This window comes from Labrus mixtus, chromosome 18, assembly GCF_963584025.1.
Source record: "Labrus mixtus chromosome 18, fLabMix1.1, whole genome shotgun sequence".
NCBI classification, from domain to species: Eukaryota; Metazoa; Chordata; class Actinopteri; order Labriformes; family Labridae; genus Labrus; species Labrus mixtus.
Window position 1 is genome coordinate 10,216,213 of NC_083629.1, and position 15,608 is coordinate 10,231,820.

The 15,608-nt window shown below is 40.7% G+C and overlaps 1 protein-coding gene across 3 annotated transcripts in view; it reads left to right on the plus strand.

Annotated features, from left to right (window-relative positions):
• Window positions 1-15,106, plus strand: part of col12a1a (collagen, type XII, alpha 1a) — a 54,274-nt gene extending 39,168 nt beyond the window's left edge. For 2 of the 3 annotated variants that reach the window (XM_061062581.1, XM_061062582.1), the window contains 15 exons: window positions 4,636-4,794; window positions 5,046-5,123; window positions 5,964-6,050; window positions 6,550-6,603; window positions 7,032-7,127; window positions 7,482-7,535; window positions 8,489-8,542; window positions 8,861-8,914; window positions 9,529-9,600; window positions 9,695-9,730; window positions 9,833-9,899; window positions 9,994-10,176; window positions 10,820-10,897; window positions 12,001-12,171; window positions 14,191-15,106. In XM_061062581.1, coding sequence (XP_060918564.1) covers window positions 4,636-4,794; window positions 5,046-5,123; window positions 5,964-6,050; window positions 6,550-6,603; window positions 7,032-7,127; window positions 7,482-7,535; window positions 8,489-8,542; window positions 8,861-8,914; window positions 9,529-9,600; window positions 9,695-9,730; window positions 9,833-9,899; window positions 9,994-10,176; window positions 10,820-10,897; window positions 12,001-12,171; window positions 14,191-14,339 — 1,392 coding nt within the window. In that variant the 3' untranslated portion in view covers window positions 14,340-15,106. Of the gene's footprint in view, window positions 1-4,635; window positions 4,795-5,045; window positions 5,124-5,963; window positions 6,051-6,549; window positions 6,604-7,031; window positions 7,128-7,481; window positions 7,536-8,488; window positions 8,543-8,860; window positions 8,915-9,528; window positions 9,601-9,694; window positions 9,731-9,832; window positions 9,900-9,993; window positions 10,177-10,819; window positions 10,898-12,000; window positions 12,172-13,289 lie in introns of all 3 variants that reach the window. The other variant, XM_061062583.1, reaches the window with a different exon arrangement.
• Window positions 15,107-15,608: the final 502 nt, after the last annotated feature.

The window sequence follows — 15,608 nt, forward strand, 5'->3', positions numbered from 1 at the left end:
TTAAATACATTATAGATAGGTGTAGTTAAACGTCCAGTTCAATTGAACTCAGATGATGACATCAAGATGATGCTTTTACACTTGATAAAAAGGCTTGAACAGGCAAAGAGGACTGCTGGAAAAGCTGAAAAGTCCATCCCAAAACATGGAAACTGAACATTGTGCAAGCAGTAGTTGCAATGCCTCTCTAGACTTTTGCCTAAAATATAATAAAATAGTGTATAACGCTTAGAAGATGTATCAAGACACTTTGTGGTTGTGGGAGGACTTTGGCCAATTTTTTATAAAATCAGATTATTGGCTGAAAACTTCAATCACGGATGAAAATTGTTTTTTTTATTGTCATTTTCTTGACTCTGAAAGATGCTCATGCAACCATCCGAATTGCCTTTCATGTAAAACAATTAATTGATCTCCACAAGGGCAATGCTCATAAAAAGGTTCCTTAACATCAAATACTCTTCAAACTATCTATCAACTCTTTTCATCTCACTTCACAACAATAACCATCCGCAGTAGTGTTATTGTTTGCAAACCCCTGGATTAAGCCCACTTGCCAGGCTAACAACTATGATAAACAGCATTGTTAGATTACGGGTTCTCTTGTGGGCGCAGCAAGAGGTGAACAGAGACATCAAATCCCTTTCAGTCCAACTCAAAACAGCAGCAAATATGAAACATTCTCTGTTATATGTTACACCACAGCGGGGAGTAAAGACCAGAACAATAGAGGACATTATATTTTAGTAACGTCCTGGAACGATTTAAGATGCTAGATTCATCGCTGGTGGAAAAATGACTGGTTCCAATGTACTCAAAGCCACGTCCAATCGTATTGAGTTTGTTCCCAAGGACAGCACGGCCTCTTTTTCAGAGCAAAAGTTACATTTTCTCTTCATTCTAAGGTAATCAAAGTGAATAAACAGACAATAACCAAACACCAAAGATGGCCCACTACCTGATATTACAGAGAAGAGTTTTGAACCAAGGATCTGACGAATGTGACATATTGGCCAACAAGTTTGAGTTTTCTGTAAAGGGCATTTCAGTTTGACCATTTAGCATCTTCACAACTAATTGGAGGGTAACGTGGTGAATGAACAGAACCCTGGAAATGTTTGGTCATGACTGGAAGTAATGACATCACTGCTGGTCTAGTTGGAGTGCAGCCTGATCTGTGTGTGTACTTAAGTGTGTGTTCTCCCAGTTTGTGGCCATGGAGTGGAGCCTGCAGTCTTGCCTGTACACTGGGTGGCTAGTTTGTGGTGCAGTAGTTGGTCTTCCATGAGTTTGTGATTCTGCAGCGGTCTACCTAGCTACTTATTTACTGGTCTGCTAAGTAAATGCCACTGCCAACATCTGTGGTGGCATGTGTTTACATGCTGTAAGTGGTTTGCCAACACTCCGTCCATGGCTATTACAAAGTGACCTCAGCGTTTTTCTGTGTGTGTTTGTATGTGTGTCCATACTCAAAGTGACCTTTAGGGTTGTCACAAATGTCTGTTGAATATACTCTCCATGTATGAGGTAAACATATCAAACTCCCTAAATTACAAGCTGATCTTTGTGTTTTAGATATGAATTAGAGCTTCAACTAAGAATTGTTTTCATTAGCTTCCTGATGGTAGCATCTTTATAATTTTTTCGTGTCCAATTATTTAATCCTTTCCCCTATCGGTTTTAGTAAATTCAAAAATATGTCAAATGTCCCTCAAGCCATTGGTTGTATCTAAAAATGTCTTGTTTTGTCTGACCAACAGTCCAAAATGCAACAACATCTTAATTCATTTACACATGTTAGGGACAAGCTCTGGCCATCACAATACAGAAGACTAAGGACTGCTCAAGAGCAACTACTTCCACTATCTACCATTTCAGCAGCACCTTTCATTTCTGGTATCTTTAATCATGGATTTGCCTTGTAGCATATCTCAAGCCTCAATTCCAGTGTTGTCGGATAAACTAATTATTGGCTTCAGTCAGAAACAACAAATCCTTTCAAATCCACCCCACCAGTATTTTCTCATTTGAACTGAGTGCTTGTACAGTTCAGCTCCTCAGGCTGGTTAATAAAGAGTAACCCAGGCTGGAGGGGTCATGTTCTCCTGCTAGCTGCACATGTGGGAAAGCTCTCAGCGATTACTTGAGCAGATGCTAGCCACTCACTAGGCCGCAGGGGAATCCCCTCCCACACTCAAGGGGTGGGAGTCCACAGTGGGAACCTTCCTGTTAACTGAAGTGAAGAGGACATTTTCCATGAGTTGCAGTGACTACTCGTGTTCAGGGATAAACTGGCAAAATATGAACATGCAATTCGCTGTGGTCACTGAGAACTGCAATTGGCCTCTAAGCGGAAAAAAAACAAAACCCACAAAAACCTTGAACTCAGTCCTTCAAACTTTCCTGTCAGAGATTCATGCCAATACATGCATACACTAATTAAGAGAGAGAAGGAGGTGTTTGCCAAAACATCCACTGAAAGCACTTATTGTGCTGCCTTTTGTGACGACTTTCTATTGGACATGAATCTACTTTTTATCTGTGACCTGTACAAGTGAACACACTGACACTAAAAACACACAAGAAAGTCAGGAAATTGTGTATTCAATTCTCTTCCCAAAGATCTTCACTTAGTCTTGATTATTTTCTATGCCAGATCAGACATGGAGGCGTCCCATACATGAGATCATGATTATGATGTGCCCAATATTGTTTGCATTGAAACAGCAATCTGATGGAGGTTCCATGCTGATTATGGATCTCCCTCTACTCGCAATTAAAACTATTGACTCTTGGATGCAATGTTAAAGGTCCCATATTCAGCTTTTTCTGGTTTTATATGCCCTTTAGTGTGTTTTCCATGTGTCCTGTGCATGTTTAGGCACATCTATGTGCAAAAATTCAAAGTCTGTGGAAACGCGGCTTCTCCTACGTCCTCCTGTTAGCTGTAGCATTAGCTGCATGTAACGCTCGGTTCTAGCCCCCCTCAATAAAAAATTGTCAGTGCGACGTCTTTGTCAGTGTGAGGTCACTGATCTAAGCCCATTGGCTCGTTGTGGCAAGCCCTGCAGCTCATGTTGAAATTTCCGAGAAGCATGCTGAGCAACTGACCAATAACGACAGAGCGGATCGGCAGACCAATCAGAGCAGACTTGGCCCACGTGGGGTCTAACAGTGGGGGCTCAGCAGAGCGTAGCTGATGGACTCAGAGCGTAGAGGGAGCCAGGAGGAGCAGTACATGAAAACAGACGTACAAAAGTAGGTACATAGATTAAATATACGAACCCCAAAAATGGCATAATATGGGCTCTTTAAAACTCTCACCTGCTGAGTAGTGCATGCATGAAATGAAAGGCACTGGGCCCTCAAATCTCAGGAATATGAAATGATGGATAAGCCAGTAAAAGCCAAGTACAATAAATTCTGGTCTGATAGAATTCATTGAGCTATGTCAAGTGTATTGGAGCAGAAACATTGTCAGCCTGAAGACTTACTGTTCTTTGACTGTGTGTTGACACAATGGAGCGCAGTGAAACCTAATGTGCAAACAATTGGTGAACGCAAATTGTGCATCTGTCAACGCTTTCCTGCAGAACAACCTGATCACTTAACAAAGAGCATCAACTGAGGGACCACTGGTCACTAAAAGGCTAGTTCATCTGAGGCCTTATTTTCCAGTATCTAATGTGCTTTTGTGTGTTTACTTATTGGTCAGTGAGGTAATGTATACATGCTCAGCATTTGCAATCCCAATATATCATCCAAAACTGTTTTGGTTAGCCATTACGAGCATCATGGTGTAACATATCCAGGCCAGGATCCCAGGATAAACGACACCCCCTCCCTCTTTGTGGTCGCCAAATACTTTTTTCTGTTGCCAAGGAAGTGAACTGTAATTTTGTGATTGGTTGCCAAGAGCTGTGGCCTAGTCTGTGGTTGGTATGGCTTTGTAGAAAGAAATGGTAGCTTGCTTTTCCTGACATAAAGAAAGCTTGTCTGACTCCTGATCAGGGGTAAATTTGCAACTGTGAGGGGAAAGTATGGAAAATGTAGGACTTTTTGATGGCACACCACAGGTTGTATCGTTTCAAGATGTGGAGCAGAGATCTCTAGACAGGAAACTTTTCACTTCACATTCACATTCTTTGTTCTCGTACAATCACAGACTACAGCTTTGAAATGCCAGTGATTGTATATTTTGTTTTTTCATAGTCCATTCATCTTTAGAGGCATCAAACAGCAGCACCATGCCAAATCAGTAACCACTCTGGGGTAATATCAGAATCTATAATTAACGTGGTTCTGCAGAGACTAAACATCCCTGAATCTAGCAATTACATGAAACACAGTATCAGCATCTTAATAGTCTTCAGACAACATGGCTTAGAGAGGTTCACAGAGGTTGTTTCTGGCCTTATGGTTGCACTTTCTTAAATAACTTCCCATCCTACTTAAAAAAGGCAATCATGCCACTTTCAAATAGAAATGTATGCCAAACAGCTCTTCTAAAGCTCCAACGTGCTTAGTACTCTTTGCCAAATGTGTGTGCTGCAACAAAGTTTGCAGATGTGAAGTATAAGGAAGACAAGAATGGTTTGTTAATAGTGCCCTCTCTCCATCCGCTCCCTCCTGCAGCTCCACATCACCGTCTCTCCAGAGAAAGTCAAGATGAACGTGGACTGCCAAGAGGTGGCAGAGAAGCCCATCAAGGAGGCCAACAACATCACACTGGATGGCTATGAAGTGCTTGGCAAGATGGTCAAGTCTGGAGGAGGAAAGAGGCAGTCTGCGACAGTAAGCAAAAATGACAAAAATTGGAAGGCTTGAAAAAAAAGTTTCCAATGTATCAATATCCAAAAACCTCTTGTGCGTAGAGATGCACAATTAATTTCTAACTGCTCCCCTGGGGTGCTGCAGGGATGAGAGCCTGCATCTCTTTGTTTCTTTAAAGGAACTCATTGTTGTCCTTTTACAACTGTGCATTTTTATCACTAATGAGAGCCATTTGTAACACCCCTTTATTTGTCTTTTCTTCTGCTGTGTAGTTCCAGCTCCAGATGTTCGATATTATCTGCAGCTTGAGCTGGATCAGCCGAGACAAATGCTGCGACCTGCCCGCCACAGTAAGAACAAGTGTCATTTAAGGAACGCCATCTGTAGGGGAAGTATCTGGGGGGAATTATGTAAAACTTAACAATTGATCTCATGGGTTCTTTCTTCTAAGCTGTGGTTTAATGTTAATAGTAGAAGGAACACTGTGAATCTGTATATACTGCAGGACTCAACATACATCCCCTTTCAGAGATTCATGTGTGCTAGTATGTAGTTCTTAGGCTGATGAGTAGAATGCTGTTAACATTAAGAGGCTTAAGCTGAACTGAATAGAACCTTGTATTCTGTGTAATTTTTGCTTATCGGACCGTTGCCAGTTTGATCCCCCAATTACACGAAAATTAGACCTCCTTTAGATGACGAAGCAGGCAGTAAATGTCATCCATTATGACAAAGTATGGTAAATGCAGGATGCATGCACATTCACCTAATTATAAGTCATTCAACTATAATTTGCATCAGATATTACTAAATCACCTCAATGATTCCAGTGTTGTTATGTAACTAATTATATCAAAGACTTCTTTCCAAAAATGTGGACAAAGTCTGCCACTGTCACTGAGCATCTGGTCTTAGGGCCCAGCAGAGACTTAACAGCTTTTGTTCATAAGCCACTGTTCCACCATGACCTTTGATGGGTTACTAAACCGTCACTTCTTCTTAATGTCTTTGCAAAGTCAAAACAACAGGCGCTTGCCAGGACACTGTCACAAAGTTACATCAAGGATTTCCATTTTACCCCTTGTATTCTGTAGTGTGCCAAAGCATGGTCTTAATTATCCAGAGGTTAAAGTATATGTGTGTGTGTGTTTCTCTTTCCAAATGTCTTTATCTTCTGTCTTTCTTTTCAGAGAGATGAGGCCAAGTGTCCATCCCTGCCCCACTCCTGCACATGCACCCAGGACAGCATTGGCCCTCAGGGGCCTCCCGGACCTTCGGTAAAGACATTTCTAATAACATGCAACGCTGAATTTTGTGCTTCGTCCTCCCTTCCTCTAAATTTGTCTGTGTTCACCCGGTAGAATGTTTTTCTCAGGAGACTAAAACATTTTGAATATGATGACAAGGCCATACTTTCTCTGCTGGCATTATAGTAGCTGTACAGTTCTAATAAGCTGCTTGATATTTGCCTGTTAAACATTTTGACCTGAAGTAGACTGAGGATAGCCCTCGCATCAGGAGTGGTATTTTCTTTTTCCTTCTGAAAGAGCAGTTGAGGATCAGACCGTTGGCATGCAATGAAACGTGGGCTTAGAGAGAAGTGTCAAAAGATAAATGCCTGTCGGAAAAAACAGCAGTAAAAAAGTCTGGGATATGTGTGCTTGGTAACCCTTTTAAGCCCCAGTGAGGAATTACGAAAAGCTTGGAGTTTTTTAGTGCTTCTGGAATCTGCTCCTGATGTTACACTCACTGTACTCTGGCTCCTTACTCCTTCAGGGCAGTCCAGGCTCTAAGGGACCACGAGGAGATAGAGGACAGCAAGGCAACGCTGTGAGTAACACATGATGTATATTTTTCATATTTTTCTATGGACTTTGTTGCTTTTCCAAATGAAACATAAGTAGTCTAATTAATGAACTCTGTACACATTCAGTGAAGCTTGTTGATGTTATAAATAAATAGTGCTTAATCCACACAAGATGACAAGTCAAATTCTCACTCTGCTGCTCCTAAAGAGATGATTACTGACCAGCTACAGCTTAGCGTTAGTTACATAATCACATCCATATTCAGTTATAAACTGTATATTTTTCATTTACTTGATTTAATGTTGTTTTTGACAAGTACCATTAAGGCCCATTTTCATTGTTGATATCCATTATCTGTATTTTTGCAATAAAAAGTCCGACTGTGGTTATTCTTTGATAATAATAAAGCTATTAAAAATGGTTGTTTCTTTTCTCGGGGTTATGCTGTAGGGTCCAATGGGTCCACGTGGTGAGTCTGGACCCGCAGGCTCAATGGGACCCCCAGGTCCACAGGGCCCTAACGGACTGTCTCTACCAGGAGAACCTGTAAGTAATCCTAAAGTACACAAATCCATGGAGGGGAGTAATATTTAAATATCTGTGGTAGATGGAGATTAATGTGTAAGGCAGATACAGTCACTAATGAGTACTGCTCATGATAGTATAAGTGTGTGTGTGGAAACAGTAGAACAGCTCTTTATTGCAGAACCACCAGTGAGTGGGATTTATATCTAAAGTCAAAACACACTAAACTCCTCATTACCCTTTATTCTCCTACTTACAGATGTTCTTGTCAAAACATCAAATCAATCACATTTACACACTGACATGACATGTATAAAACAAAGACTAAAGCTTCTTGCAAATCTCTCTTTCCTCCTCAACCTCCTGCACCTTCAGGGTCGCCAAGGACCAAAGGGAGATGCTGGAGACCCGGGCCTGGCTGGTCTGCAAGTAAGTCCTCCCCTCTCATTTTGTGGTTTATGAACAGGAAACAGGAGACTATCCATAGAGAGCTGGCTTGCTACTGGAGCCTGGATCCAGTCCAAATGGAGAGATTGAAACCACACTCAGAGTGGGAGGTTTACCGTGCCATCCTCAGGGGAGACCCACTCTCTCAATTCTAGCCTGATGATTGACAAACAGTAGGAGGCCGGTTGGTGCTGTTCAATTATTATGGAGCCCAGACTCATGTTACCAAAGGGGAAACAAGGAATGGAACATGTTCTCTCTCAGCCTTGTAATTGAAGATGATCGTGACATGGTTGAAACTTCAAGTATGTTTGAAAATTGAACCTCTTTGATTCATAAAATATGTCATTCTTTGGACTTTTTGGATGAAAATGAAGTTAAACAAAACCAAACTCACGGTTATTTTAACATCCATACTTCATAAATAATATAAACTTAAATCACTGCTTTGTCAGTCAGAAGCAGAATCCCAGGGAAAATCCTTTGGTGGAGATCATTTTAGAGTGGGCTGGTACCACGCAGCATCTTTTGGCTGAGCAGGCCATCATTCTCTCAGATGAGGTCATTCAGAAAACTCCCACCATTCAGTGGGAGAGAGCATCACCATTTTTGGCCTCTGAAAAGGCAAATTGAGACTTGGGAGAAAGTCATCTTCCAGAACTTCAGAGCTTATTGGATTGGTTACTTTACACAATAAAGCTTATTGTTAGAGCTCTTTCTCCGCAGGGGCTGTCTTGTAAACATCATGTGTCAACAGACAAAACAAAATTGTTCCAGTTGTTAGTACCAAGATGATATATTATTTTTGGCTTAATAACTGGGATATGGAAGTTTTTTTTCGTTTAGTTCTATTTTGAAAGAAGCATTAGGGAGCTGTTTTAATGTCTAGTTCCTGATCATTTGTATTTGATTACGTGTGTCTGCTTTTTTCCCAGGGTTCACCCGGGCCACGTGGTCCTCTGGGCCCCGTTGGACCTAGCGGAGCGCGGGTAAGATCTACCTCCATGCCTGCTTAGTGTTCACACTTTGTTAAAAGCCTGCAATGGATCCAACACTTCATTCAGTTAATGTTTAGCATGTGATCACCCACTTAGCTGAGCATTGACAGAAGCAGTGTTGGGGCTTTGTGCAGTTGCACTCCATGTTGTCACTTGTGTAAGCCAGGAGTAAGCCACGACTCCGTAACATAACCTATAAAGACAGATTCAAAGCCGAGACCAGTATGAAGCCATGACACTGATGTATTGCATGAACGGAGTCCCCAGTGTGTTGTTACCCATGTGTGATTGTATGTTGTTTCTACATAGGGGCCACCAGGAAAGGAGGGACCATCTGGACCCAGAGGCCCCTCAGGACCCATGGTGAGTGTGTGTGTGTGTGTGTTTATTTCTGTGTCTTTGTGTTGTTCAGTTCAGACCAAAATAAATATGCCTTGGAGCGTGCTTTAATGTCTGATAGATCTGCAACAATTACTCCTCTGGCTCCACGTTTTCACTCAGCTGGAACATAACATAAAAAAGCAGACTCTAGGCTCCTTCACTGTTATAAGAAAGGTGCATGCATCTCGTTTTCTTCTTCTGTGGTTTGAGGACGTCTGACTCTACTTAATCCAACCATAATGCCAACAGGCAGCGTGCCAGTTCAGAATTCAGAAGAACTATACCATCCTGAGTGCTACAAAACCTATTAGCAGTTCATGGTGGCTGATGTGTGTGTGTGTGTGTGCGTGTGTGCTTGTGTATACATCCTATCCGTGTAGGATGTTGTGCATGTGTGTTTCCATCTCTTTACTGTTCTTGGCTGCGTGTGCCACATGCCCCCCCCCCCCCCCCCCCGCACATGTCAAAGCATAGATCCCAACTTAAAGCTTCTTACACGAGAGTTAACAGGGAGCAGGAGTTAAACGTTGCAATTATGTTTACTGTGCGGTTATTTGAATTAAACACTACACTTTGTGTTTTTTCCTTTTTTTCAGGGAGGCCCTGGAAATCCAGGTGTTCCAGGAATTACTGGAAAACCAGGGAAACCAGGAGACACAGGAAATCCTGTATGTACTGAAAAATGAGACACAAACAATGGACACATGACAACATTTAGTGGTAGCCTAAGTTTTTGACTGAGACTGTTTGTTTTGTTAACAGGGACCCGTTGGCCTTAAAGGAGAGAAAGGAGAGAGGGTATGCATTTTGTTATGTTCTATGTACCTTAAATGGGGTGTCGATTAGCTGTCCAATAACAAAAGCAATGCAATGGTTTCATGAAATCTTTTTGTTTTCCAGGGAGACATTGCATCTCAGAACATGATGCGCTCCATTGCCAGACAAGTTTGTGAACAGCTTGTGAACAGTGAGCAATTTTTTGAACCTGTAGAAAACTTCAAAGTTGTTTAAGCATACATGAAATCCATATCAAACTGATTTATTTTTTTCTTCTCTTGCAGATCAGATGAGCCGAATTGACATGATGCTCAACCAGATTCCTTCTGGATACCGTAGCAACTCTCCCGGACCAGCCGGACCTGCTGGCCCTCCTGGAGACCAGGGAGCCCGTGGAGAGCCTGGACAGCCTGGTAGAACTGGTTTCTCTGGAAACCCAGGTTTACCTGGAAGTCAAGGAGAAAGAGGTAACTTATCTTTCTTTTAAAAAATTTGCAAATCCTGCAGGGAAAAAATAAGCTAATACAATTCTACAATTCTACAATTCACCTAGCAGACACTTTTATGCAAAGCGACGTACATCAGAGAGTAAGTACAACACAAGCAAGGATCTAGAAAAAAAGGAAACAATGTCAGTAAGAGCAAACGATCAGCTTTGAATCTGATTGGACACACAGGTGCTGACAGGAAGTGACCAGAGGCAAAGCACAACATTGACGGCAGTTCTTGAGAGCTCTAATCAGTATAGAAACCATCTTATAAGTCGTCGTTATCAAACAAAAACAATCGTCACTACCACCATCATCATCATCAATGATATCGAAACCATCATCATTAAGTTAGTAGGTAATAATGAAATAATGAAAATGAAAATGAAATAATGAAAAAAGAACCAGTTCAGGTCATGGTGACATGAACAGTAAATTGCATACATATTTATTGAATTGCCTTGGAAAATCTACACATGATTCAAGTGAGCAATACAAAATAATATTACACCCTGAATTCCTGTTCTTGTGGTTTGTTAGATGCCCTTGAATTTATACCAATTCCCAGATATTGGTGATTTACAAAAATGGTGTTTTTGTGTCCTGTCTCTTGTTAATGTAGGTTTGCAAGGAGAGAAGGGAGAGAGGGGAACTCCAGGAACTGGTATCAGAGGACAAAGAGGCACAACTGGGCCACCAGGTAAAATAACTGTTTCTTTATGTCTCTTTTCTTGACCATATTTCCTCGTGAACATTGTTCTCCTGCAGTTGCACACAGTCTTCTGGACCCCTTCCTTTTTTACTTTTATCTCTACACTATAACACAGTTTCACAATTACGATGACAGGATTTTTTTTTTTTTACCTTTTTGGTGGACATTTCAAGGCCACAGACTACTCCCATTAGTCCAATTAAAATGACACATTCCAGCCAGAGGGCCAAAATGTACCTATAGTAAATGTGCCTTCATTTGGGCAGCTGCTCCGCATAAATTCTTTGGAGGGACCCCAAACATATTCCCAATTCTTTCCTTTCCTAAAGATTTATGCCTCATGTACACTGAGCTTCTCAAAACACAGTTCAAGTCTCAGATTTTATACAATAAATGGAAGGAGTTTATGTCTATCATAAAGGAAGAATTTCTGTGTAGAGAGTTCAGACAATCTTTAATCAGTTTTCATTCGAGGTCGTGACAGTTTTAGAAACAATTGCTACAAATTGTTCTGAAGCCAGTTCGTCAGTTTGAAGAAGTCCATAGCCTTTCCTTAATTGGTATCAAATACGTTTCTCTAGAAAGCTCCCCACTTCAGAAGGTTCCTGTCCCCAAGGGAACTGTTGCAGGACAACAGTGACATGTCTGTTTCTATGAATGAACTGAGAAACAACTGAAGACCTGTGGGAGGAAGTCCACTCTGATGACTCATTTTGATGTGTGTGTGTGTGTACTGTATATTTATGTGAGAATTGGATTGAGGTACAGTGAGCTCTCTTTGGTGGCTTCATTGACAACACATGGGTTCACTTAAGGGAGAGAAAAAGAGAGAGAGGGAAAATTCCATCTTGAGTTTTTTACCGTCTAGACAGACGGGCCGGGGGGCTAGCTTCACGCAGTTCAAGACTTTTTTTTCTTTCTTGGTCAAGCTTTTTAATTGAGCCATTGAAAAATTTAAATTACAGTGCCGCAACCCTGTGTTAGCCCCACAATTTTCACTGAAGATTTACTGGTGATGTCAGCTGTGTTTTGTGCAGAGTTCAAGAGACTTCTCAAACTGGCCTTACTTACCTTCTCTTCTCCAATTGCAGGTCCACCAGGAGAGTCAAGAACAGGATCCCCTGGACCTTCTGGCTCCTCTGGGGCTCGCGGCCCTCCAGGTCGCCAAGGTACTCCAGGGGTGAGGGGACCACCAGGACCCGCTGGATATTGCGACTCCTCTCAGTGTGTTGGCATTCCCTACAATGGACAAGGATACACAGGTACACTTAACTTACGTTTAGGTCCTGCATGATGATATGATGATTAGATTTAAGACTAAATGTATGCACACTAATGACATTTGCAACTCAGTGCACTTCTTCTTTCTATGAAAATGTATGGAGATATTAATGTAAGTTTGAAAAAGTTCTGACTTTTAAACAGAAAGCTGAAGAAGCTTATATTCATAAAAAATAACAGGTGACTGACTATTCACTAAGCCCTGCCTTAATGCCGTTTGGATTTTAAACCTTTTGGTCACATGGTAATGTTGACAAATTTCCCATTCAAATTTGAAGAAATGTTGATACAATAATTACTTGATTTTAGAAAAAGTTTTTTTTAATGCATATATTATAGATGACTGTCGATAGAGTGGTAAACTGGGGTGAGAGAGTGGGGAATACCATGCAGATAAGTGCCAAAAGTAAAAAAATGTTAAGACTGATTCAAAAAAGGAAATCTGAATGGTCTGAATACCTCAAGTCTTTATTCACTCACGTTGTACAGGGGGTCATTTTTTAATAACTCATCCAGACGTCCAAGAGTCATTGATAATAAGGTGCATGGCTGACCTGACGGCCCAGCGGGCGCGGTGTAAACCCGCCTCAGCTCCAGCTTTTTGCCTGTGAAAGGTTGACTGAAGGTTAAGTTGAGACAGCATTCCGCCATCAGCGGGCTTCAAAAGCCCCCTTCAGTAACCAATGGATGATGTCACTCAGGTTTCATTCATATTTATTTACAGTCTATGCTCTGCCCCAGAAAGAGCTCTAGGGTACAGCTAATAGGGATCCTAACAAATACACCAATAGAGTAATTTGAAAACATGTATCCCTGGCTTTTTTCATTTAGCTAAAGTTAACTTAAACCAAAACCAGAACCCTGTAAACATTTTCTAAAACTTGCACCTCAAGCAAGTATAAGACCATCACAGCATCAGAGTTTAGCAAACAGTCAGTTAGCAGCATCTATGCGTCAATACCTCCATACATTTGATGAACAATTACTGGCATGTAAAGCACTCTAGCTAGCGGTGAATGATGTCTTGCATTAAATCAAATAAGATGCTTACAACTTTGTTCCACAGAGAAAACTTACACCTACTTTGAACTATTTTCAGGTTTGGCATAATAAACCCTCTAAGTCACCTGTGCCGCTCCCACTTTGAAGTCCCGATTCTGAGATGTATGCCCATATTTCTATGGCGCATGTAAGGATAATCACCATGGACATAATTATTGAACATTAAAACAGACATTATGAAAGCCAATAAACAGAACGGAGCGGACAGGCACTAACATCATCTCACAGCTACCAGCTACAATGATGGCAACCTGCTGGCCTGTTTGCATCTTGAAACACAAACCGGTGGTGGGAAACAATCAGAGGCTGAACATTTCTACGAAGGAAGGAGCATGTACTATTACCAACCATAAAACAAGTACTAACAAAGTGGGTTTCATATCTGAAGCAGTGTTACAGTAGAGGTCGTGTGTAAATAAAACTAATTGTTGTGCCTTGTAAATGATGTATGATCAGGACATTTCACTAAAAAATCAAGTTAACATTTGTATTGAGCTTGTGCCTCATAACCCGCTGCTTACTTACCATCAGCATAACCCTCTGTTCACAGCACCTCAAGTGACTTAAACAGCTCTGGTCCGGGTGAAGCATGTTCCATTTGTACTTTTAATCATCCTGTTCTTTTGTATGCTGACCACACCAGTGCTAAATGTTGCTCTCTTGCCATTTCCGTGTGTCCTTTGTAGTATGAGCTGGTTATTTTACTACATCTTATTATCCAGTGACTTGATGAATTTATTGTAAATGTCATCACAGCATTTGAAAGTTTTTCTTTTTTTTTTCATGTAGCTTTTTGTTTTTTTTCTTTGGTACTTAAGGAAGTTAAGGAAGGGAACTTTATGGAATGACCTAGTGCAATACATTTTTAATTTCTGCATTTTAACAAAGTTGCAACACATACCCTTTTTTTTGATTGGCAATCCCAAATATTTTTCTAGCAAACAACTACCCACCTGAACCTGAGGTAGTGTCTATACCTGAGGAGCCAACTGGAGAGTTTGAGACAATACAGTCACCCGGTTATACACGAAACCAACGAGGAAAGAGATCACTACCACAGGACAAAACAGAGAGACTAGCGTCATAGCTACAAATAAGGAGTATGCCGAAAGTGTAAAATTGAAACGACTTCCCTGATCATTTACATAAGGATCGAGATTTACAGTACAAAAGTAGTACTTTGATGGGTTTGATACCCCTGGTTATTTTGAACATTATATTTTGTTTGACATGAGAACGTTTAGCAAGATGAATGCAAACCTACATGTTCATTCATCACAAACCTGTGTGCTTGCCAAGTGTTCCCTTTAACTGTCTGCTTGTAATATAACTGCAAGTGTTTATCGGACTCCAATGTATAATGCACTAATCATGTGAAAACCAGCAGAAAGTATGCTGAAGGACGTACAATATGTATGTATATGAAAATTTTCAGACTTCCCCTGTTTTGTTTTTTGTCAATCTTCAGTATGTTAAGCTGTTTCAGAGAACCCACCAGTAAAAAAGAAAAAAAGAAAGTCACCGTTAATTTGATCCCAAAAGTTTTTTTTTTTTCCAAGACCTGTAAACCAAATGATAATATGACATATTGTAACAAACCAATCTTGTTTTTGTTTTTAGGTGTGTGTTACTCACGGTGGAATTGCATGTTTGTGTTGTATATTTACTAAGGAGGTCGGAATATAGTTGTTGTTTTCTATCTATGCAGTTTGGATTTGGTTGCAAGACTATGGACATAGAATTGCTTTTCTCATGTTTTCACTGCACATTTTGTGAATTCCACACAGCCTTATTTTCTTATTTATTTCTGAAACAGAAGAGGCATTTTTCAATAAAACTACTGAAAATGTAGAATTTGTGTCAGCCTCACAGTCATTTCTGTCTTCTCACAGTTTCTGTGCACCGTGTATACAGTCCGCTCCGACCTTCAGTAGCTGTCTAAAGATACCTCAACATTCAAGCATACACTTCTTAAACTACACGCCTTTAGATGAAACACAGTTTATTTGATCTTGAGTCACAGAACCAGTTCATCCCAACACTGGACTTTGAAAAAACGCTTTGAAGTTTGAAACTATTTATTTTGACAGCTTAAGAGTTTTTGCACCATGCAGAAAGTCAGTTCATGTCAGAGCACAAAGAAGAGAAAGCAGTGGGTGTGAAAACACTTTCCAACATGTGAACAGCTTCACAGTCTTCTGCATGTAACCAGTTAGCTTGTGATGATTATGTATAAATCTAAATGAGGAAACATTACAAAAAAGATTAGACCAATACTGGCCCTGGAAAAGTGTCACGTTGTATGTACCCCCTATCAAAGGAAATCTAAAGGTAGAACGAAAGAGATGCATGAAGG